The following is a 24,633-nucleotide window of genomic DNA, read 5'->3' on the forward strand; positions in this document are numbered from 1 at the left end:
CTATGGAGCTGTGCAGAGGGTGGACTCAAAAAGACAGAGAAGGTAATCAAGGCTCTGTGTGTTATGGACTTTCTGTCTGCAAAGCTGCGTGTGCAGTGTAAGCTGCTTGCTGCTTTTCAGTCTGCAGAGACTGCTCTGTGTTATAAAGTCTAGAGTAGCAGCTCCTGTAAGTGTCTGAAAGGCACACGGTATCCTTTTCACTATTCTGGAGGTCAGGGTCATGTGTAAGATGATTAGCCCAGATAGTTTCAACTCGGCCCTCTTTTCAAAGCACAACAAGTTCTGTATCTTTTCTTCACTTTATTTGGGGAAAGCAGCATAAAAGACAGGCACTTGTGAAGAGATGTTGATGTTTAGATAATGTCTCTCTGTGGGTGCTTTGTAGTTAAGGACAGGTGAAAAGAGTAATCCTGCCACTAGAGCAGTTACAGCAGGTACTCACTCAGCCAGTGGTGAAGGTGGAAAAGGAAGTCCCAATGTATGCTGGGTAGCAAGATAGCCTGGGGACAGACCATCTGTGGGCAGAGCAGAGGGGGAGAAAGCAGGCTAGCCCATTTGGGAGATAGGCTGGGGTTGCTATAGCAACTCACTGAAATGTCTAAGGAAACCACAACATGTAGCAATAATGTTGCATTTCTGAAACAGCAAGCTGCTGGGACAGGGGAAATAACACTGTGTCTATCACACGGGCACTGTGTGTGTGCACAGAGCAAAACACATGCAGCTGCAAATGAGAAACTGACAGGCAGAACTGCAAGGAAGGGGGGGGGGGGGGTGAAAGAGAAATGTAGTTCTTGTTCCATGACTAAAGTCTCCTTCATTAGTTGCTGGAATTTTGTGCGGAATCGTATTTTCTCAATTCTATCCAGAGGAGAAAGGTATTGTAGGTAACTTTTAAAAATATCCATGTCCTCATTATTACCATTACTAATTGGTCTAGTAGTCCAAATTTTTTCTCTTCTATGGTGACCATGTTGCGCCTCAATTCTTGTTGGTTCCTAGGTTTTTTTGCGGGAGGTGGTACCGGTACCTGTTCCGTTGACGGTGACGGTGTGGAGGGCGGTGCTGGATCCTCAGAATCAGGAACAGGCTCATCCTCGTAATCCACAAAGGATAATTCAATTGTTTCCTCCTGGCTTGCTGGTTCCTCGAGGTTGGACATAGTTGTTGCCGCCAACATCTAGTCCCTCAAGAACAGCATGTTGGTGAAGTAAGGCCACGATGACCCACTGTCAATGCTGCTTGGCCCGGGGTCCCCCCGAACGCGGCACCTTCACTTTTTTTTAGCTCCCTCCGAAACGCACCCCGAAGGTTCTTCCATTTGTTTTTTACAAAATAGCTATAAAAAACACACAACAGAAAGCAAAACATTAATACACAATCACAATAATTTAATAAAAATAAATTAAAAACACACTTGGGCGTGCGCTTGCGGACACGCCTGGGGGCACTTAAAACACACTTGGGCGTGCACTTGCAGACACGCCTGGGGGCACTAAAAACACACTTGGGTGTGCGCTTGCGGACACACCTGGGGGCACTAAAAACACACTTGGGCGTGCGCTTGCGGACACGCCTGGGGGCACTAAAAACACACTTGAGCGTGCCCTTGCGGACACGCCTGGGGGCACTTAAAACACACTTGGGCGTGCCCTTGCGGACACTTTTGGGGCACTAAAAACACACTTGGGCGTGCGCTTGCGGACACGCCTGGGAGCACTTAAAACACACTTGGGCGTGCGCTTGCGGACACGCCTGGGAGCACTTAAAACACACTTGGGCGTGCCCTTGCGGACACTTTTGGGGGCACTTATAAACACACTTGGGCGTGCCCTTGCGGACACGCCTGGGGGCACTTAAAACACACTTGGGCGTGCCCTTGCGGACACTTTTGGGGGCACTTATAAACACACTTGGGCGTGCCCTTGCGGACACGCCTGGGGGCACTTAAAACACACTTGGGCGTGCCCTTGCGGACACTTTTGGGGGCACTTATAAACACACTTGGGCGTGCCCTTGCGGACACGCCTGGGGGCACTTAAAACACACTTGGGCGTGCACTTGGAGACACGCCTGGGGGCACTAAAAACACACTTGGGTGTGCGCTTGCGGACACACCTGGGGGCACTAAAAACACACTTGGGCGTGCGCTTGCGGACACGCCTGGGGGCACTAAAAACACACTTGAGCGTGCCCTTGCGGACACGCCTGGGGGCACTTAAAACACACTTGGGCGTGCCCTTGCGGACACTTTTGGGGCACTAAAAACACACTTGGGCGTGCGCTTGCGGACACGCCTGGGAGCACTTAAAACACACTTGGGCGTGCCCTTGCGGACACGCCTGGGGGCACTTAAAACACACTTGGGCGTGCCCTTGCGGACACTTTTGGGGGCACTTATAAACACACTTGGGCGTGCGCTTGCGGACACGCCTGGGGGCACTTAAAACACACTTGGGCGTGCCCTTGCGGACACTTTTGGGGGCACTTATAAACACACTTGGGCGTGCGCTTGCAGACACGCCTGGGGGCACTTAAAATATACATGTACTATCAAAAGAAAAAAAACATTTTACATAAATATGACACAATTTTATTAACAAATGAAATACTATCAAATACTAACGTGTTTCATTCATGATCTGTCCCATCTCCTTCCATAACTTATCGTGCAGTAGCCTATCGGGGTAGGATTTTGAACGCTGATTGCATAAGGAATCCCTCACTTCAACCTCATCTATCAGAAGCTCGATCTGGGAGGGATTCATTTTTCTTCAGCTATATCTCTGCAGATTGGAATTGTTCAGTCATTAAATGCAGATTGGAAATGTTCATTTTCTAATTGTTTTAAGTTGTTGTTGAACTCCCCTCAATACCAAAACAGTTTGTTTATATGTGTAGAGATGTTTAATTTCCTCTTAAATCTTTTCTTTTTTTTACATTTTTTTTTAATAGTGTTATTTGTTCTACAAAGCTCCTTGCTGGTTCATTTTGCCACCTTTTTTCCAAACAAAACAGAACATTTTTTTTAGTACACAGGTCAAAAGATGTAGAGAAGTGACAAGTGTCACTATAAACACGAGTCACAACTTTCCCTGCCTAGATTGTCACTGATGGACTGATGTACAACTGGCTTTGATCAATGCTGTCTCAATGATAATAGGTTGTTGTTTTAATGACAGAAACACAACTGTTATATCAGTTCTATCCGTCCCTGTTAGATCTGTTCTACCTGTTATATCCTGTTAAATCTGTTCTACCTGTTGTCACTGTTATATCATTGAGGTGCCTGAAGCAAACATGTAATGAGAAATCGCATAATGAAGTAATTTTTGTGCAATAATGAGTTTGGCTTTCAAGGCCGGAGGATATTAGCAGTATGACCGTGCACCTGGTCACAGAAAAAGGGGGGGGGGGGGGGGGCAATGCAAGTCGCAACTGTGCCTTCATATAAACGCACATACACACTGCTACCTGGGGACCCCACACTGGACTCTGTGTTATTGAGGTCCCAATATTCATTCTGGGTGGTTCGTGCTATGCTGTACGTACATACACTCATTCCGGTCCCCACCTCACCCTGCCCGGTGTCTCCAGTTCCCCTCCTCACCCCCCCCCACCCGTCTCCGGTTCCCCTCCTCACCTCCCCCCCGTCTCCGGTTCCCCTCCTCACCACCCACCCCCCCCCCGTCTCCGGTTCCCCTCCTCACGCCCTTTATATCTGTATAAAAGTGTTATAATTAAGCAAAAAGGAGGAAAATGATCATTTTGCCAAGAACATAGGCTTAAACCAAGTGAAAAATGCAGCTAGTAATAATGATGGCTTAGAACAGAGGAAAGATTGAACAATACTAGCGCAAAATTCTCATAAAAAGGATTTTAGTAGAACACACACACACCTACCTCTGTGCTGCCTCTGTCTGGTCTGGTGGCTCTGTACAATGGCGGACAAGCTGCAGCCCCATTGGATGGGAGCGGTCACGTGACCGCTCCTCCTCTTCCCCGAGCGGCAAATTTCAAACTTGCCTGTCTCGGGGAAGTTTCTCAGCCTCCGCACGCATCAGCACACATGCGGAGGGAGAAACTATAGCCGCGCTGATAACAGATGCAGGGGCTTTGTGCATCTGTTCAGCACGGCTCAGCGACGCTGAGTTCACTATGTCCTGGGCCTTATGAATCTTCGGTAAGATGTAAAGAACCGGGATAATTGGGTAAGGTTGTGTTAAAATTTTCCCAATCTCATCTGTGATCCATAGATTGTTAACACCCATTTGAATCACCGCATTAACCTCTCGTTTGTAGGCGGCTGTAGGGTCTCCATTCAACGATTTATAATGATGGGTGATGTTCAATTGTCGCAGGACCTCTGTACGGTATTCACTGTAGTTAATGATTACAGTACCGCCTCCCTTGTCAGCAGCACGTATGATTATATCCTTGTTGTCACGGAGGGCCTTGAGTGCCCGTTGTTCATCTCCCGTGAAGGTGGTAAAGCTCCTCTTGTAATTCCTCACTCGCTTCTTGGTGTCCGTTTCCACCAGACTGATAAATGCTGAAATGTTGAAGTTATGTACCTGTGGATCAAAGGTACTTGGTTGATGGAATTGGTGCATGGCTGGTTCCTGGTGATCAACATCCTGTGTTGTGTTGGTGCTATTCCCAAAGAATTCTTTTAAACGTAATCTTCTGTTCAATTTGTATAAGTCAACCTCCCAGTCAAAGGGGTTTAGAGTATGTGTAGGAATAAACGACAAACCTTTGCTCAAGACACTCCTCTCTGCTTCATACAAAAGGTGTGTGGAGATATTGAAGATCATCTCCTCTGCGATCGCCCCCTCTGTGCTCCCCTTGTATTGGAATCCCTTGGTAGAAATCTTGTTCTTCCCACCACCTCTCCGGATCGGTCGCCACCGACGTGGTCTGGTAATGGTGGCTTCGGGTGAGGTAGCGTGCCCTGTCCTAAAAAATGCACAGCCGGCGTGGCTTCTGGACCATCCGAGTGGTCCGTGTCACTGGTATTGTATGTACTCCCAGTGTTAGCTGCCCGTCTGGACTTAGAATAATTCCTCCACGTGCCCGCCTTTCCTTGAGGTGTCTCACCAATGCCCAGCAGCCAGTTATAAATGCGGTGTTCCTTGTAGTCTGAGGCTACTTGCTTCAGCTTGTCCCTCTTGTACTTAATCAAGTCTTCCCTATAGGCATCAACAGTCACTTGTAATTTGTCCACCCAACTGGTGTCCTCATCAGAGGCTAAGGTCTGCTCATGTTTAGTTTCAATGACTGTAATCTCGCTCTTGATCTTAGTGAGCTCCTTGGTAGCTTGCTCTATGACTAGAATCATTACATCAAATGAGCACTTATTAAAAATACAGATCCACTGTTTACAAAAGTCAGGGTCACTGCGACCAATTGTAGGCTGATTTTTTATTCTGAAGCCCCTGGGTAATTGTTTCTCATGATGGTAGTACGACAAAGTCGCTCCATGTAGGTAGTAATCCACCTCTTTCTTTTTTAATTTCAAGAGGTCATTATAAACATCATGGGCCTTTTCTGGTCCAAAGATATCCTCCACAGGATCCGTGTATCTAATGTTGGAGATCTCAGCTTCACTGTAACTCAAAGTGTCTGATATACTGTAGATGAAAATATACCGGCAACATCTGGAAAATTTTCCATGGCACAATGTCTCTGAGAGAAAAAAATGTATATATCAAATGCAGGTATATGCACAAAAAACACTGCTGCAGCCAACAAGCAGTGTGTTAAATGGCCGAGTGCTCCGCTCATAGTGATAATAGATAGAGACAGCAGCAGGCACTTCAAAGGCTTCAAAGAGGCAGGTGCTTGTTCAATAGAAATCAATAGTGAACCAGGTGTCCCACCAGGAGACAAGAACAGCACTCAAGATATGATGCAAAAAAATGTATTAGAAACATAAAACATGCACAAATAAGTCCGACGTTTCAGTCCTATATAGGACCTTCCTCAGGGGCGTGCTGGAGAACACTGCCCAAGGAAAACATATATACCCATCACCAACCTGTGTGCGCAATCAAAACCAGCTGTTTATAATTAAAATCGGGAGTGTTGTAGACGCATGGGAGCCCCGTCATCTCTGCGCACCAGCCCGGCCTCACCTCTCTTCTGTTTACATCCGGCTGTCAGATGCCATACACACCGCGCATGCGCGTCCGCGGGCGGAGCCAGTAAGCACACCAGCCTTCTACGGCGTCCCCCGTTGCCATGGCGACATAACCGAAGCGTCTTTAACCATGGGAGTGAAGGCAGAAGCAGACTGCAGCAGAGAGCAGGAGCACAGAACTGTGCGAATACGATGACGTCACCTCACCACTCGTTACAAGCCCTGAAACATACATGAAAGTGCAAAGTTAAAAACACATTGAAGGTTAAAAAGCATATTCCAAATGCATGGTATTACCTAAATAACTCCTGCTAACACAATACTAATTGTATTGCACTTATTGATATTCTAACATCACTATATTAAGTTAAATCAAATAGATGAGATATTACCAGATGGAGGTCCAGCAACAAAGAGACAGCACACCAGGGGTATATTCAAAGTAGTATGTATTGTAGAAACATACAGGCACCTCAGCCAACATTTCGGTTTGCAGAGAGAGACCTTCCTCAGCCCTCCATCTGGTAATATTACCTCCATCTGGTAATATTATATATAATATACTAGCTGAGAGACCCGGCGTTGCCTGTGATAGATATATATATATATATATAGATATATATATATATATATATAATATACTAGCTGAGAGACCCGGCGTTGCCCGTGATGTTTGTGGGGTGTGGTGGCATTTGGGTGGGGAGTGTTGCACGCGTCACAGGACGGTGAGCGGTGGTACTGCTGATGTGGGGGTGCTAATGGTGATTGTATAGGGGTGCTGATGATTTGGGAGGGTTTGGTGCGGATGTGGGGGTGTTGATGTGGGTGTGCCGATGGGGGGGGGATGCCGATGGGGGGGAGAGAGGGGTGGCGAAGGTGCTGATGTGTGGGCGCTGAAGGTGCTGATGTGGGGGTGCTGATGATGCTGATGGGGGCTGGGGATGCCGGTGTGCTGGGGGGCAGGGGATACCGAGTTTCAGGGGATACCGGTGTGCTGATGTGGGGGTTCTGGGGAGTGGAAGGGCTGCTCAGTCAGGAAGCGGAATGTGGGAATCAGCCCCGCCCCCCGTGCTGGCGCAGACGCCGCCGGCTGTCACAATGTGCAGAGATAATGTACACACCCCCGCCCGAGGTACTACAGCACATAACACACAGCCACTGGGACACTTCTACCGTACACACCCGCAAAGTGCCCACTCAGAGCCGCGCTTCGCACCATTTCAACCCGGTCCCAGCACGAAGCCGACCTCACTGTGCAGCGGGGTGAGGGGTCCGGCCGGGGGTTGAGGGGCCCTGCCGGGGGGTGAGAGGCCTGGCCGGGGGGTGAGGGGCAGTCACACTCCTCCCTATCCCCCACACCTCCCCCCAATACCTGGGCGGGCGTGACTCTGAACCACCCCCCCTTCCAGCAGAGTAAAAGCCCACACGGTGCCCTATAAGAACAGAGCAGAGTCGGGAGTCTGTGAGGGAAGGGGCTGGAAACCCCGCAAGTGCTGTACCTGCGTGCGCCTGACCGTTGGGGGACCTGAGAGCTCGCGACATGATGGGATCGAATCCATAGAGACTGAGAGCTGCGGATGGGGGGGGTGATGGTGGAGCCGGCGGGGAGGTGAGCTGCGGGTGAGGGGGGGTGATGGTGGAGCCGGCGGGGAGGTGAGCTGGGGAGGGTGATTGGTGGGGGGGGTGCCGGCGGGGAGGTGAGCTGGGTGAAGAGGACAGTGGCTGGGTGGTTGTGCGTGTGGCAGTTGGGTGAGGCCGAGGTGAGGAGGAGAAGAGAGTGGCAGTTGGGTGACGTCATAGAGGCACGCAGGCCAATGAGAGGCGTGGGGGCGGGGCAGGGATACGGACCAATCTGATTGGCCAGAGGCTGAGTGACAGACCCACGGACCAATCAGATTCACCACATCTACTATCAACCCCACAAATTTCAATTTTATATATTAAGACACACACACACACACACTTCACCAAGGTGGTTTAGATGAATTCAGATCAAATTAATAAGGATGCGTTATCTCTAAAAAGCTACTTTTAACCTATTACTGATATCCGTAGAGATTAATACACTGGAACTCTACACAATTATATATATTTTAGATAAGAATAAATTTACCATAACGAAATAAATAAATGAGATTATAAGGAGAAATGTTAGATACCCACACCAACATGTTATGTAAGGACCATCTTTATCTATGATTTTTTTTAACAAATTGAAACTATGTGGAGAAATATCCAAACTTTTACATATGCTAGTAGTATATATTGCATAGTTAATTTGTATTAGCCAATGAGTGATGCAGTACTTAGCAATAGTAGCATAGCTATTACTTAATTATAAGTCACATGTGGCCAGTGTTGATTGATGCTGGATGCACTGCTATAAATTGTAAGCTAGTGCATCACTCTCCATTAGCCTTTGCTGCATCCCGAGTGAGATGCTCATCAAAACCTTTAGGCAAATTGATGGATTTTACACAATAAATGTGTGGTTGTATTTATGGTCGTAACCGAAGAACGTGATAAATATGTGTAACTTACAGTTCTGACAAATTATCAGAAAGTCAATGAGACTGCTAAATAAAATCTAATGGTTGGAATTTTTTCTAACAAATGTTGATGCTAAGTGATGCACAATATTATACTATTAATGGTACATAAATTATATTAATATTTTTTTTTGTTTTTAAACTAAGGTTAAAATTCCTGATAAGATTGAAAAGGTAGAAAAGTGGAAGCCCTCGACATGTCCAAACCCGTTTAAACTTCCATGTAATACAAGAGAATAAATATCTGCTGCTTTTTGTAAAAAATAAATAAAACTGAACCAACTTATAATGTTGTGCCACAAACTATTAAAGCCAACTTTAAATATGCTCGAATCAAACTCATGTAGCAAAAAAAAATTAAATAATAATAATTGCATTGGCTGTATTTTAAGTTACCACAAACTGCCCCTGATCACATGTATTATGTTTCATGCGGGTGTTAAGGGCATCATTTCATGCACCATTTTTATGAGAAACATTTACTGTACATATCTGTATTTTACTGAGGGTCAAAAAAGGTGAGTGAGGGGAAACCAATCGCATTGTATTAATACCAACTACTGCTTTGTCCAACCGCAGCGCCACCCTGTGGTATTTCTGCGAACTACAGATTCATTGAAGGAGATTCCTGGCGCTATTTCATGTCTGCAGTTCTCCCGTCTCTTGTTCAAAAAATAAAATAAAAGTATAGCATACAGACTGTTACATAGGAAGCTCTAAAATGCTAAACAGACATCACATAATAGCTGCTATACATATTTACAGTAAGTAGCACAATGCTTTATGCTGCATCCTAACCCCAACTCCTTAAATTGTCTAAACACGTTAGTCTGTCTACTGTACCTCAGATAAACAACTACCAAAATAAACCGTCTAAATAAAATGCAGTAACAGAATAAAACTGTTGCATTTGATGCTTACCCTTTTATCCCGAATGCATCTTTGCATGCGGTAATTATGCACAGATTTAAAATATTGCTGTGTGTTTCTCTTTGCATCACCAATATAACAATGTTTCTTCAATGCAGACACTTTCACATTAAAAAAAACCCGTTAATGACTCCTGAATGAGATGCTCATCAAAACCTTCAGGCAAATTGATGGATTTTACACATTAAATGAGTGGTTGTATTTATGGACATAACAGAAGAACGTGATACATATTTGTCATTTACAGTTCTGACAAATGATCAGAAAATCAATTACAACTGCTAAAGAAAAAAATCTAATTGGATTTGTTTCTAACAAATGTTGATGTTACATGATATTAGTCTATAAAATGGTACATCAAATTATTATACGAATTATTTCTTGTTTATTCTAAAGGTACAATTCCTCATAACAGATCGAAAAGTGGGAGCACTTGACATCTTTAAAACCATATCAACTTTCATTATTTAATACAGATTTTATGACTTTGTAAACGAATGTTCAACATTTTTAATCCAACAGGAAAACAAAAATCACTTGCTGCTCAGTAAAAGTAAAATGTAAAGCTTTTAAAGTGAACCTACTAAAAATGTAGTACGGCAAACTATAAAAAAGGCAATATATATATATATATATATATATATATATATAATATATATACATATACACACACATTAACTATGCTCGTATGAAACTCATGTGGAAAATATAATTGCATTGGCTGTATGTGAACTCATCACAAACTATATCAAATGCATCATGCGGGTGTTAGGGGCATCAGGTAATGTACACTTTTAATAATATGCATTTACATACAATCTGCATTTTATTGGGACTCAAAACCGGTGTCCGTGAAAAAAATAATCGCATTGTATGAATACCAAATCCTGCTTTGATGAGAACACATTTCTTGTATAACAGCAGCGCCACCCTGTGGTATTTGTGCGAACTACAGATACATTGAATGGGATTCTTGGCGCTTTTCTGCTGTTCTCCGGTCAGATCAATAGCTTTAAAACTAAAAAAAACCGATAAACACAACTGTAAATAAAACTAAATCTAACAGAACACTTCGTTGCATTTGGTGCTTACCCTTTTATCCCGAATGCAGAGTAAATATGAGCATTATAGCTTTTACACGGATAAGGTGGGTGGCTCTTAGAAGAGCCTTTGTGTTTGTGGGTCAGTGATGAGATCAGGGTTACTTGGCGCTAGTGTACTTGGTGACAGCCTTGGTGCCCTCGGACACTGCGTGCTTGGCCAGCTCTCCCGGCAGCAGCAGGCGCACGGCGGTCTGGATCTCCCGGGAAGTGATGGTGGAGCGTTTGTTGTAATGAGCCAGACGGGAGGCTTCTCCTGCGATGCGCTCGAAGATATCGTTGACAAAGGAGTTCATGATGCCCATGGCCTTGGAGGAGATGCCGGTGTCAGGGTGAACCTGCTTCAGCACCTTGTACACGTAGATAGCGTAACTCTCCTTCCTGGTCTTCCTACGCTTCTTCCCATCCTTCTTCTGGGTCTTGGTCACGGCTTTCTTAGAGCCCTTCTTGGCAGCTGGCGCTGACTTCGCAGCTGGCGCTGACTTGGCTGGTTCAGGCATATTGAGCGATGCTTTCTCCTTCAGCTACAAACAGACAATGTCTAGCTCCTCCCCCAGCAGCTCTATTTATAGGCTTCCTATGCAAATGAGAAGCTGCAGTCTTCTGTTCTTGCATTGGCTGACTTTATCATGTGACCGTTTATGACCTCATCAGATGCATTTCAACTAAGATGATTGGTAGTTACAGGATTCTGGAACTGATTGGCTGATTTGAAGACTGACCAATGACAGAGGAGTTACGATGCACCATAAAGGTATAAATAAGGGCACAGGGGGCGGGGTTTGTTATATATATTTTTTTTTCTTTATTGAGAGTACTCTCTTTATTAGAAGAGGTTCTGCTGCAGGCCAGCGCGGTCTGAGAGAGACGACTTTCTAGTGCTGTGCGGGATTGAGTCAGTCATTTCATTGATTCAGATTGATTGAACTGACCGGAGAGGCTGATGACTCCTCGAGTGGGTCACTTCCAATCACAGCGCCCGCCGCCGACACCACTTTCCGGAGTTTCAGTCGGGGATGTATTGACTGGCCCGTTTGGAGAGCCGCTGCTGCCACGTGGGGGAGAGCCGCCGCTGCCACGTGGGTCATTGCCCATCGCTTTGCTTTATAGCTTTATTGCACTGTATGCTGAGTTCTGTGTGCAGTACTGAGCCCAGAGCTGTGACTTGCTGTGACCCCCGGCCTTGCCCCCCCCCCCCTGCCTAGTGCTGTGCCCCCCCCCCTGTTTAGTGCAGTGCCTCCCCTGTTTAGTGCAGTGCCCCCCCCTGTGCTCTGTGCCCCCCCTGTGCTCTGTGCCCCCCCCGTGCTCTGTGCCCCCCCCGTGCTCTGTGCCCCCCCCGTGCTCTGTGCCCCCCCCCAGTGCTCAGTGCCCCCCCCTGTGCTCTGTGTTGTGCCCCCCCGCGCTCTGTGCTGTGCCCCCCCCGCGCTCTGTGCTGTGCCCCCCTGCGCTCTGTGCTGTGCCCCCCCTGCGCTCTGTGCTGTGCCCCCCCTGCGCTCTGTGCTGTGCCCCCCCTGCGCTCTGTGCTGTGCCCCCCCTGCGCTCTGTGCTGTGCCCCCCCTGAACTTGGTGCCGTGCCCCCCCCTGCGCCGTGTGCTCTTGCTCCCTGCGTTGCGTGCTTTGGGCCGTGTGCTCACCGCCGTGCGTGTGTGTGGCTCTGATTTGGGCCGTGTGCCCGCCGCCGTGCGGGTGCGTGGCTCTGATTTGGGCTGTGTGCTCGCCGCCGTGCGGGTGCGTGGCTCTGACTTGTGCCGTGTGCTCGCCGCCGTGTGCGTGGCTCTGATTTGTGCAGAGTGCTCGCCGCCGTGCGTGTGGCTCTGATTTGTGCCGTGTGCCCGCCGCCGTGCGGGTGCGTGGCTCTGGTCTGCGCCTTATTATGGCAGAGGCAAATGTGCCACCTATGGAGACTGCAATACATGATGCTGCAGAAGACATGGACTACACTTTAGTGAAGAAGAGAGGGCGAGCAAACTCTGATAGCTCCAATGGTTCTTCCCCTCCATCGGTAGCAAAGACAAAGATGCAGAAGCACAAGGAAGACCAAGGCATCAAAACATCAAACCGCTTCGAGCCACTTGCTAATGCCGATGACTGCTCAGGGCCCAGGTGCAACGATGAAGAGACTGCACTCCCACCCAAAAAGATTCGCATACCACCGGTAATGGTTAGGAATATGAAGACCCACAAGGACCTTGTCGACATCCTCACCGAGCACTGCACTTCCCCGTTTGTAGTTAAACCACGGGCGAACCACGCAAAGATCACTACCACAACTGTGGACGACTACCGGAGCTTAACGGACTGCTTTGCAAAGCAGGGCATAGAATACTACACCTTCCCACTGACGCGCCTAAAGCCCCAGAAATTTGTAATTCGCGGCTTACCAGCAAACGCCTCCGTGGGGGAGATTTCCCACGACCTCGCGGAACATGGACTTCCAGTCAAGAGCGTAGCCCAATTGACATCCCCGGTGGACAAGACCAAGAAGTTCCCTTTGTTTATTGTCACACTGGCAGAAACCCCGGAGAGCCAGCCTGCAGATCTTACCAAGATTACCAAGCTCTGTAGCTGTGTGGTAACCACAGAAGCGCCAAAGGGCAGAAAAGGCCCAACCATGTGTTTCAACTGCCAACGGCTCGGGCATACCTCTGCATTCTGCCACCAGAAGCCACGCTGTGTGTGTTGTGGAGAGAACCACAACTCTAAGGAATGCCCACGAGATAGGAAGAAGGAGCCGGCGACATGTGCAAACTGCAAAGGCCCACACCCGGCAAGCTACCGTGGTTGCCCGTACCTCACAAAAGCAAAGCAAGAGGCACGGGAAAAGCGGACACCCCACCTGATGGAGCAGGCACCAAGGAAGACACCCACTACTCAATACCAGCTTCCCCGCCTGGCGCCGGAGAGACAGAGGACCACAGAACACCTGATCCCAGACCAAGGCACGGCATCCACCCAGAGGATGCAAAACCCAGACGGACAGACCTACGCGGAAACTCTCAGGACACCATCCACCAACCCCGTTGAGGCGGCCAACCCGGACCCCGCAGGCGGAACCGCAAGCCCAACAAACTGGCTAGAGATCATCCTTAAAATAGCGAGCGCTATTGCGAGAATGGATATTCACCCCATTGTGACAATGATAGCGAATCTCATCCCGGCCCTTCTCAGGAGCACAGAAACTAACCACCATGGCAGCAACATCTAAACGCAGTTCTGTCATCGTGATGTGGAATGCAAATGGTATCAGCAAGAAGACAGATGAACTCCTTCACCTGATGGAATCGAGGAATGTATGCGCAGCTCTGCTCTCGGAGACCCACCTTCAAGGAAACCAAAAACTAAGCCTGGCGAACCACAGGGTATACCGTACCGACCGGGCAACAGGAGCCAGAGGTGGTGGGACGGCTGTGATTGTTAACACACGGGTCAGCCATAATGAGATTGCACTACCACCCCTCCGGAGTATTGAAGCCACTGGAGTACAGCTAAAGACTGCAACAGGACCACTGCGACTAATTGCCACCTACTGCCCCCCTAAGGTGAAGCTACATTTGGGAGACTTGGAAGCTCTGCTGGACTCCACTGTCCCAACCATCATCGGGGGAGACCTAAATGCCAAACACCGGTGCTGGAACTCAAGGACAGCAAACTCCAGAGGACAAGCTCTTCTTGCTTACTCAAAGGAGAGTGACTTTGTAGTGGCTGGCCCTACAGAACCCACCCACTACCCAGGCACTGCAAGCCACACACCGGATGTCCTGGACATTGTCTTACTGAAGAACGTGAAACATTCTGTCCAGTTGGAAACCCTGGTGGAACTGACCTCAGACCACAACCCAGTTACCATTACTGTTGGCGACGAGATGGAAACCCACCAGCAAACACCCAGGTACAACTTCACCAGGGCGAACTGGAGCCTGTACAAAGAAGAGTTGAGCAACATCACAAACCCCCGCCCCTTGGACACCAACGGAGACATTGATGATGCTGTTAACACCTTTACTACCGCAGTCCAACATGCAATAGAGCACAGCGTCCCAAAACAGATGCCCAAACGCTGCTCCATCTACGACCTACCGAGCGGGATCAAGCAAGCGATTGCTGAGAAAAACAGGGCCCGACGCCAGTGGCAGAAGTTCCGCACACCTGACCTTCTGGTAAAGTACAACTCACTTGCCAGACTACTGCGACAGCAAATCAGCCAACACCGGGGGGAGAGGTGGGAGGCCGCAGCAGCCAAGCTGAAGGAATCCGACAACTCTGTTTGGAGAATGACCCGACGCCTGACCGGGAAGAAGGAGCCTAATCCACCTATCCAGGGCCAGACCCACCTGGCATGTAGCAACAAGGACAAGGCAGAGGTTCTCGCTGACACACTGGAGACAACTTTTAGGCCTAACCAAGCCAGCAAAATAGCACGGGAAGTTGAGCAAGGAGTTAACAGGCATCTTACCGAGCACCTACCAGAGACCGAAGCGGAAACCCTTGAAGGATGCACCAGGACTGAGATAACGCAACTTGCAGAAAAGCTGGCAAATGGCAAAGCACCAGGAAGTGACGGAATTACCAACCTGGCCATCAAGAAGCTTCCGCCGGCAGCCATGGAATGCCTCACAGAAATCTTCAATGCATGCATGCGGCTCCAGCACTTTCCTCAATCCTGGAAGGAAGCCAAGGTCATTGTATTTCCAAAGCCTGGAAAACCACGGAGGGATCCTGCAAACTACCGTCCGATAAGCCTGCTCTCTGGACTGTCGAAACTCCTGGAGAAAGTTATTCTTACGCGCCTCCGCCACTTTGCCTCTGGTAAAAACATTCTACTAAAGGAGCAATTTGGATTCCGGAAGGACCACTCAACCAACCATCAGCTGCTGCGAGTCGTTGACATAATAAGCCATGGGTTCAACATCCACAAATCAACTGGAGTTGTCTTCTTGGACGTGGCCAAAGCGTTTGACAGAGTTTGGCATGAAGGACTACTGCACAAAATGATCAACCTGAAATTCCCAAACTACCTGATTAAGCTGACTGCAAGCTACTTGCGGGAGCGCACATTCCACGTGGCTGTGCGAGAAGAGCTCTCAACAACACGCCCCATCCGCGCTGGCGTGCCACAGGGATCAGTCCTGGGACCTTTCCTTTTCAACCTCTTCATGAATGACATCCCCACAGACCTCCACAAGACTCAACTGGCACTCTACGCAGACGATGTGGCAGTCATCTCCCAGTCCTTCAGAGAGAAAGAAGTAGCTAAGAACATCCAGAAAGCACTAGACATGCTATCAACATGGTACAGCGACTGGCAAGTAGGACTGAACTCCAGCAAGACTACAGCTACACTGTTTACCAAAAAGAGGATCAAGGCACACCCGCCAATCACCCTCAACGGAGAGGCTGTCAAATGGGAGCCAAACAGCTCTTACCTAGGTGTAATCCTAGATAGCAAACTAAGCTGGAGAAACCACATTGAGAAGATTCAACAGAAGGCAACAACCAAGCTGGCAGCACTGTACCCTCTGCTGAAGACAAGGACCATGCCCATCAAGAGCAAAGTCAATGTGATCAAGGCGATCATTAGACCCACAATGACATACGCCTCCCCGGTGTGGAGTGGTTGCCACCAACATCAAAGATCATCTCTCCAAAAATTACAGAACAAGGCGCTGCGGATTGCGTCCAACGCTCCACTTCCTACAAGAATAGCAGACCTTCATAGGGAACTGGGTATCGAGATGTTAGATGAACATCTAAAGAAGCTCAACAAGAAATTCTACAAGGAACTGGACCAGAACTCAAACCCGCTGATCAAGAAGCTTGCTGCGATCTCTGCAAACCCATTTGACCGCTACCCACGACCCATCACAGCGCTGAACCTGTGAAACCAACTCAACTGTGGCAAGTAACACAGATCAAGAAGCTTCCTAAAGAGTGCGACAATACACTCAACAAGAGAACTTGGAGTAATGAGGCTCAAGCCTCGGTATCCAATATCACCACTGACAGATTTAATCTGTCAGTCAGAACAGAACGGTCAGTCAGGGTTTGTTATTTCTTTTGCTGTTACAGCTGTGGTCAGATTAATAGAAATGTCTGGAAGAGGCAAACAGAGCGGGAAAGCGCGCGCTAAAGCCAAGACTCGCTCTTCTCGGGCTGGGCTGCAGTTTCCAGTCGGCCGTGTGCACAGACTTCTTCGGAAGGGTAATTATGCTCAACGTGTGGGAGCCGGAGCCCCGGTCTATCTGGCCGCAGTGCTCGAGTACCTGACTGCGGAGATCCTGGAGTTGGCCGGTAACGCCGCCCGGGATAATAAGAAGTCCCGCATCATCCCCCGGCACCTGCAGCTCGCTGTGCGTAACGATGAGGAGCTGAACCGGCTGCTCGGAGGGGTCACCATCGCTCAGGGGGGTGTTCTGCCCAACATCCAGGCCGTGCTACTGCCCAAGAAAACCGAGAGCCACAAACCGGCCAAGAGCAAGTGAGCTGAATACCCGAGACCAGGAGCAGAGATCCCCACATACCCAACACAAAGGCTCTTTTCAGAGCCACCCACAATATCGAGAAAGAGACAAGTCATTTCATATTTACTGCAGCGAGATATATTACTACCTAAATATGATTATTTTAATTGTTACTGATTTTAAATTAAACATTAAAAATGTGCGTAAAAATGAAGTACATGTATCGCCTCTTGTTAGTGCTGTAATTGTGAAACTCAGTTATGATTTTGCTATATCTGCAGAAGATAAACACAAAGCAGTCACTTGCAAACCGATATTTTCTTTCACTAATTATACAGGTTTGGGTTCAGTTACACTTCTATAGATCTGTAACTCGTGAAAAAAAACATCTGTTCCATACCACAACGACACTAACTTCACGGGGACCTAACTTTCTTACCGACTTTATTATTTCCAGGAAAGTATAAAGCTCCACAAAGTCAGTGACCAGATTGTGAAGCATGTCTCTTGCTTTAGAACCATAATTTAAAAAAAGTCTCTATTTGCAGGTCCACCTCTATAAATAAAAGCAAAGTTGTGTAGCACGGATAATGCAAAGAATAAAATTAATATCTTTATATTTGTGAATATACAAAAAGGCGCCAAAGCATTCAATTTAAACAAAAAGCAAGTCATTGAAACAATGCACCACACGGTGGCGCTGTTGGATTAGAAATCGATATCGGCATTACTTGGATTATAATGCTAAAAGCTGTTTTTAAATCGGACACGAGTCAGCAAGGCATGAAGCTGTGTTATAGTGAACTCACCCACACTTTAACTCATTAAAGAAAAGGAAGTGAGATGAGATTAACATTTATGCCAAAATAATAAAACATCAACTATATTCAGGTAACGATGTTTAATGATTGACCACAAACATACAAAAGGCATACAATAATGAATTGGGACTTGTTCGAAAATAGTATAAAGATTATATAGAATGATTCAATAACCAAAAAGCTGCACAAATAATAATTACATCTGTTCTTCAAAATAAAAAGCACATGGTGGAACTACTGGTGTTAAAATTAATGTATTTTTTCCTTACTTGAGTTGCTTATTTTCCACAGAAACATTCAAATGGTTGTCAGTATTAATAAGGTAAAATTGAGTCAGCAGGAAGGTTTCAATGGGATTTAAAAGAATGTGTAGAAATGGGTGTTTTTTGTATAATAGAACAATCTGACTTCCCAAACTTTGAACCAAAGCCCTGAGAATCTCAAATTAAATCTCTTGTGAGCAAGAACAATAATCATACTTTTTGTGCTAATAGTATACTCAGTGCTAAAAATCAAAATGTAGCATGCAGAACAAGTCCCTGGTGTGAATGTGTTTAATCCCAAGGGACTGGTAAAGTGCTGAAACATGTCCTAAATCCCACAGATCTATGGAATAACATTAATTGTATCAAATAACCATCTTAATGATACGTAAATATTTACCTGTATTTACACATATGTGAAATTTAAAATGTGTGTGTGTGTATATATATAGATAGATAGAGATCTATATATATGTAGCCCTTTTTCTGAACACCTACCTAAGGGACTACTGGTAGCTGTATAACACCTGTGGCTTCAGGAGATCTGAGCCTCCGCTAGCTGGGAGCCTGGGGTAACACTTACATACTTACACAGCGCAGCGCCTCCACCTGCGATGGCTCCCACCGAACAGGGAGTGGTTCCTCGCAGGACACTTAATAAACACATACACAGTAGGGATAATAACTAACACTTTACTAACACACATATAAAACATAACACACCATCATAACCTGTGCCCCTCGCATGAGGAGACACCAACCGTGACGTCCCGCCGGACGCTTTCCCAACACCTGGTGAATCCCCACCCAGTGTCCAACGAACCCCTTAGAATGTCCCGTAATCCTACAGAGAGTCAATGGGTGACTGCGCAGTCACTAATTACGCTAAGGTGGTGCACATATATATTTGATACCTGCCGAGCACTCCGATGCTCGGGTCAGCAGTCTTCGCAAAGGCTCTGTCGGCGATGACTCCTTCAACCGAGCTCCTGCACGTGCGGACCGCTAGGGCGGTCCCACTCTGGAACACAGTCTCTGTGGACCCCAACGTGGGCCCAACCGCTTCACGGGAACAGCAACCGTCTTACGGAAACAGCAACCGCCGCTATTCCCTATCTATCTAAGGGCACTAACGTGACAGGAACCCTAACCTACACTGGCGACACACTTTATTCGAGCTCGGCTAGTCCCACGAATTCGGGTATACCCGGGTGTATTGAGGTTTGTGACTGTTTTCTGCCCGAGTGCATTGAGGTATTTTCCAAGCAGGGATTGAAGCATTTTATTCCCGCTGGCTGCAATACTGCACAGTATATATATATATACTGCATTACAATTCATGAATTTATGCCATCTGGTAGACACGCGAAGCATTGCAGCCTATTAAATCCTAATCATTATCATTTAACAGATCAGCCGCCCATCAGCCAGGCATGAACCCAGGCTGGGAAGGCAAATGCAACGGGGCTTGTCAGAGGTGAGGAGCGGCGCATTCCAGGTATCTGCCAGGTACATACCGGGTATTTGCTCGAATAAAGTGTGTCGGTGCAGTAGGGCCTGTCCCTGTAGTACCGCAACCTGTGGTGGCTTGGGTAACTCCTATGGGCCTGCCGGGGTAACGACCTGTCCCACTCCCCTACTACCCAAGTCCCAAACTGTAACCTACTAACGGCACCTGCCGCAACAGTGCACTGCACCTGGAACCCGCAGCAATAACACGCTACATACACTGTCTCTGCAATCTCCCGGCACATGCAGCAACACATGCAACCACAACATTCAGCATCCGCTGCACACTCTGTGCCTATTTGTCAGTGCTCACAGCACTACCCGCTGTGGCACTGCCAAACCTGCACTCTCACACGCCTAAGGGTGACCTCCCTATCTCGGGCCGTCCCTTACTAATTACCCCCTACCCTAACAGGGATTTGGGGCCTGCCTGGGACTTGGGGAAACCTTACCTGGTGCAGGAGCCACTCGCTCCCTGCACCCTTCCTTCCCCTTCCTCCTCCTCAGCCTGACTGCCTGTCGCAAAGCCCGCGAACTGTATCTATTCTCCTGGGCTGAGAATCCTCCAGCCCTATTGGCCGCTATAAGGCACCTGGTGCCTGTCTCCCTATGCCTCCTGGGAGTTGTAGTTCCCAGGAGGCTGCTACAGCATTGGGGCCGCGTGCGCGCTTCTCCCGCGCATGCGCGAACGCCTGATGGCCGCTGCAACCTCACACTCTCCTGTCCTGCCCTCGCGCGACTTCTCCCTAGCCGCCGAGTCCCTCCTGCGCATACGCGACCCTGCGCATGCTCACGCAATGTGTCATGGCGGCCCCCGCTAGCCGGGTGCGCCGCCGGACCTCCAGGGATGCCGAGCGCTCCCTGCACTGGCCCCCACAATCGCGAAGTGCCGGCGGGTCCTTCGCTGCCTCCGGCGGCACCCACGACCACTCGGCACACGCGGAGGGGGGTCAGTGAGTCAGAAACAACCCCGGGGTTACATTCTCCCACTCGCAGAATCCCAACGACCTCGCTTGGGTAGCAACCATGCAACAGAGGATTATATAATGGAAAATGCATTGTAACCGATACATCACACACAAGCAATTCCCCATTTGTACTCAACATCATCCCATGGATACCCGAGGCCAGCTGAGTCTCAGAGTGGAGTGCCCCTAACTGATTGGTTGAGGGTATCCCACCGTGACTCCTGTGAGTCTTTTGGAACTCGATATCAGTCTTTACCGTCAAACCACTGCTCCCTGCACTGGCCCCCACCCTCGCAAAGTGCCGGCGGGTCCTTTGCTGCCTCCGGCGGCACCCACGACCACTCGGCACACGCGGAGGGGGGTCAGTGAGTCAGAAACAACCTCGGGGTTACATATATATATATATATATATATTTATATATATATACATATACATATACACACATACATTTTAAACTTCACATATGTGTAAAAACAGGTAAATGTGTGTGTGTGTTAGATTTAGAAAAAAAAGCCAGATGTGAATGATTAGTTTCCTGAACCCCATAACTAGTTCCTGGACGCCCCCGCGTCACAATATCTATAGTAGCAATACCGCCTGGGATTTTACCTGATCCGCAGTCCCTCAATGTCCAGGTACCCTCATTCCCACAATGTTATACATTGGAGGGGAGGTGTTCCTTACCTGTCTTCTGGATTAGGGGGGATTCCGATGTCTTCCGTGTTAAACTCGAGAGTTAGATCTGGAAGAAAGCAGTATAGGTTATTTTGGAGTAGGTATAGGGCAGTTAAGATATATAGGGTAAAGAAGAGATCTAGAGTGTGGGTGAGTGAGAGAGAGTGGGTGAGAGAGACAGAGAGAGACAGACAGAGAGCGGCACACACACACAGAGCGAGAGAGAAAGAGATGACACAGAGAGAGAGACACAGAGAGACACAAACAGAGAGAGAGAGAAAGAGAGAGAGACACAGAGAAAGAGACACACACAGAGAGAGAATGAGAGACACAGAGAGAGAATGAGAGAGAGAGAGAGAGAGAGAGAATGAGAGAGACACAGAGAGAGAGAATGAGAGACAAAGACAGAGTGACAGAGAGAGGGAGATGGTGACAGAGAGAGGGAGAGGGCGACAGAGAGAGGGAGAGGGCGATAGGGAAAGGGTGAGGGCGAAAGGGAAAGGGTGAGGGTGACACAGGGAGAGGGTGAGGGTGACAAAGGGAGAGGGTGAACAGGGAGAGGGTGACAGGGAGAGGGTGACACACTCACAGACACACACACTCACTCACAGACACACACACACAGAGACACACACACACTCTCTCTCTCTCCGTGGCTCACTACGTGCTGTGACGCGTCAGCCGGCTAGCTCTAACAGAAGATGGTGTTCTGAAGCTTTGACGCGTCACGTGGTGCGCGTGTGAGCCAATGAGGAGGTGAGTAGGGGGGGGGGGGGGGCTTCGGGAGTGAGAGAGTGCGAGAGTATCGCCATTGATTGTTAACCTCTGCCACATATACTGGGACATGGTGTGTTTGTCCTTCCCTGTGTGATCAGCCTTCCAAAAGTGTTATTACTGAGCAAGATGGCGGCTCTGCTGCTGGTGCTATTGTGTCGGGGCGGACAGCTCCGCTCCTGTTCCACTCGCTGCTCCCCCCGAGGTTACGCTCTCCCAGCTACGGGAGTGGGAGCGTATGTCAGGACACACACAGGGTCAGATCCACCTGAGTGACAGGTGGGTGAAGCGGCTCCAGGAGGTCACAGACAGCTTGGAGTTTCTGCGGCTCCAGGTGGAGAGCGGCGGCTGTTCTGGGTTCCAGTACAAATTCTCCCTAGATCATGAGATCAGCGATGTGTGTCCTTCCCTCTGTTGTGAGAGAGGGACCGAGGAGAGGGGGGCGATGGACGGACGGGTAAGACAGCACGAGAGCCCTCTGTTCAAACCATGCCCCCCCCCTCTCAAACTACGCCACCCCCCACTCCCGCTCCCTACAGACCGCAGGTAGCGGTCAATTGCCTGCATGGAGTGCAGGCGCGCTGACTGAGGGAGCGGGGCCTTAGCCAAAGGGTTTTTAAAACCTCTCAGTTTCATAGAAACGTACCGCCCAATCAAAACCGCGAGACATTTCTCAGTAGCCAATCAGAGCAGGGCTCACCTGGCTGATGATGTCAGAGGCAGGGGCATGTTGAGCCAGCTTGAAAAAAAAACGTGTGGGCTGGAAATATGAATCAGCCAATGGGAAATATTCCCACAAGCAGCAACTTCCCCCCAGCTAACCCCTTGCCGGCTCTGCTAAATCTGGTGTCACAATCAGGGCCCCAGTGGGGTGCCCTCTGTTCTCTCGAACTGACAGCTGGCCTTTTCCTGCTCACCAAATGGTTCTCCCACCTCCACATCCTGGATTCCCTTTGAAGCCAGAAGGCTAGGTACTGTATAGACATCATGTCTCCTGTGCAGGGATTTTTATACATACAGTATAACACTCTCTGAACTTTACTTTAATAAAGTATAAACCTGGGGGACCCAAAACGCTGATAAACAGGTCAGGTTTTCCTATACTTTACAGGGGACTTCCATAACCCACAATCCAATACCGGTTCTGGGACACCTTGGCACTAACTGGGGTACCCATATATTACCTAGGGATCCCCGCAGTTACAGGAACACTTTTTATCCCTGTGCCTCATTTTACTGTGCCCAAAGCATGCATGTACTTATTACACTTTGTTTAATAAAATATACCTTACACTTTTATGCAGCTAAAATGTCTAAGTCTTTTTGGTGATGAGGGATAGAATGAGAACTTTCAGTCCCACTAGCCATATGCCTCACACTCTGCAAAACCTGACTTTAGACTTTAACAAAACCTCAAAGTCTTATATATAACTGGATCTCCCCCTGAACCCTATGCTGGGTTCAGGGTGATCTGGGCATTAGCTGGGCATCCCTCCTTATACTACAGACCCATTGACTGGTTCAGGGATACCTTACATACCTATGCCCTTTTTACCTTCCTGGGTTTTTCTGAAGCTTGGAACTTAGTGGTGAATTATGCCCTATACACCTTCTGGGTGACCTGGGCATTTAATGTGTATCCCCCTTAACCTAGGGACCTGTTGACTGTGTCAGGGACACCTCACATCCCTAAGTCCCTTTTACGTTTCTGTTCTGTGCTGAAGCAGGGAACTTGGCGTTGAGTCGCGTAACTGTTTTCAAGGGAGGATTTTGACCAGAGGTCTGTGCCTGTATGTCCCCGGGAATCTGACTTGATTCTCAGATATATTTTTGGGGTGGCCAGCAACTCTGGGCCCCGTCTACCTAGACACAATGCGACAGCACTTTTTCCGCAAAACCCCCCTTGAAAGTCATAGCCTGCGAATATCCACTGGTTAGCACTCCTGGAAAGGTAAAACACACATAAATTCTTTATTGTTGCACAATCACATACATTTCATGTACAACCAATAGGTCCAAGAGCTGACACTCTAAACCCACAAGTATGTTTCAGAGGAAACCAGCCTGGCATAATACCATTATTGATGGCCTGGTTACCCCTTCACTGTCACAGGGAGGCTAAGTGTAGCGTCCGGGGACTATCCCCAGACACGGAACTATGCCTTAGGTCCGTAATATAGTGTGCATGCGCGCGTGCACGTGACGCACACTTTTTGTGTGTATGCTGTGAGCCTTGGAAGGTAGTGTGTGTTTGTGTGTGTGTGTGTCACTGGTTAACTGTGTGAATATATGTGTGAATATATATATATATATGAACAGAAAAAGAGAGAGAGCGCACGCCCCATAGCATAATACTGCGTAATTTATTATAAAAATGGGGAAGGGATGGAAGGGGGGGGGGGGGGGAATCGCACTCACAGGATAAAAAATATTAAAATGCAGT

The 24,633-nt window shown here is 48.2% G+C and overlaps 2 protein-coding genes across 2 annotated transcripts; one reads left to right on the forward strand and one right to left on the reverse strand.

Annotated features, from left to right (window-relative positions):
• Nucleotides 1-10,710: 10,710 nt before the first annotated feature.
• Nucleotides 10,711-11,253, reverse strand: LOC142474998 (histone H2B 1.1-like). Its single transcript, XM_075581093.1, has one exon. The coding sequence runs from the start codon at nucleotides 11,219-11,221 to the stop codon at nucleotides 10,823-10,825; it is 399 nt and encodes a 132-aa protein (XP_075437208.1). The 5' UTR covers nucleotides 11,222-11,253; the 3' UTR covers nucleotides 10,711-10,822.
• A 5,515-nt stretch (nucleotides 11,254-16,768) lies between these two features.
• Nucleotides 16,769-17,396, forward strand: LOC142474997 (histone H2A type 2-B). Its single transcript, XM_075581092.1, has one exon. It carries the CDS (start codon nucleotides 16,808-16,810, stop codon nucleotides 17,198-17,200), a length of 393 nt encoding a protein of 130 aa, XP_075437207.1. The 5' UTR covers nucleotides 16,769-16,807; the 3' UTR covers nucleotides 17,201-17,396.
• The last annotated feature ends 7,237 nt before the right edge of the window (nucleotides 17,397-24,633 follow it).

The sequence above is a fragment of the Ascaphus truei genome, unplaced genomic scaffold, assembly GCF_040206685.1.
Source record: "Ascaphus truei isolate aAscTru1 unplaced genomic scaffold, aAscTru1.hap1 HAP1_SCAFFOLD_1045, whole genome shotgun sequence".
NCBI classification, from domain to species: Eukaryota; Metazoa; Chordata; class Amphibia; order Anura; family Ascaphidae; genus Ascaphus; species Ascaphus truei.

What these genes read in the sequence shown, in the direction of transcription:
- LOC142474998 (XM_075581093.1), bottom strand. Translation starts at nt 11,221, where the DNA reads ATGCCTGAACCAGCCAAGTCAGCGCCAGCTGCGAAGTCAGCGCCAGCT.
- LOC142474997 (XM_075581092.1), top strand. Translation starts at nt 16,808, where the DNA reads ATGTCTGGAAGAGGCAAACAGAGCGGGAAAGCGCGCGCTAAAGCCAAG.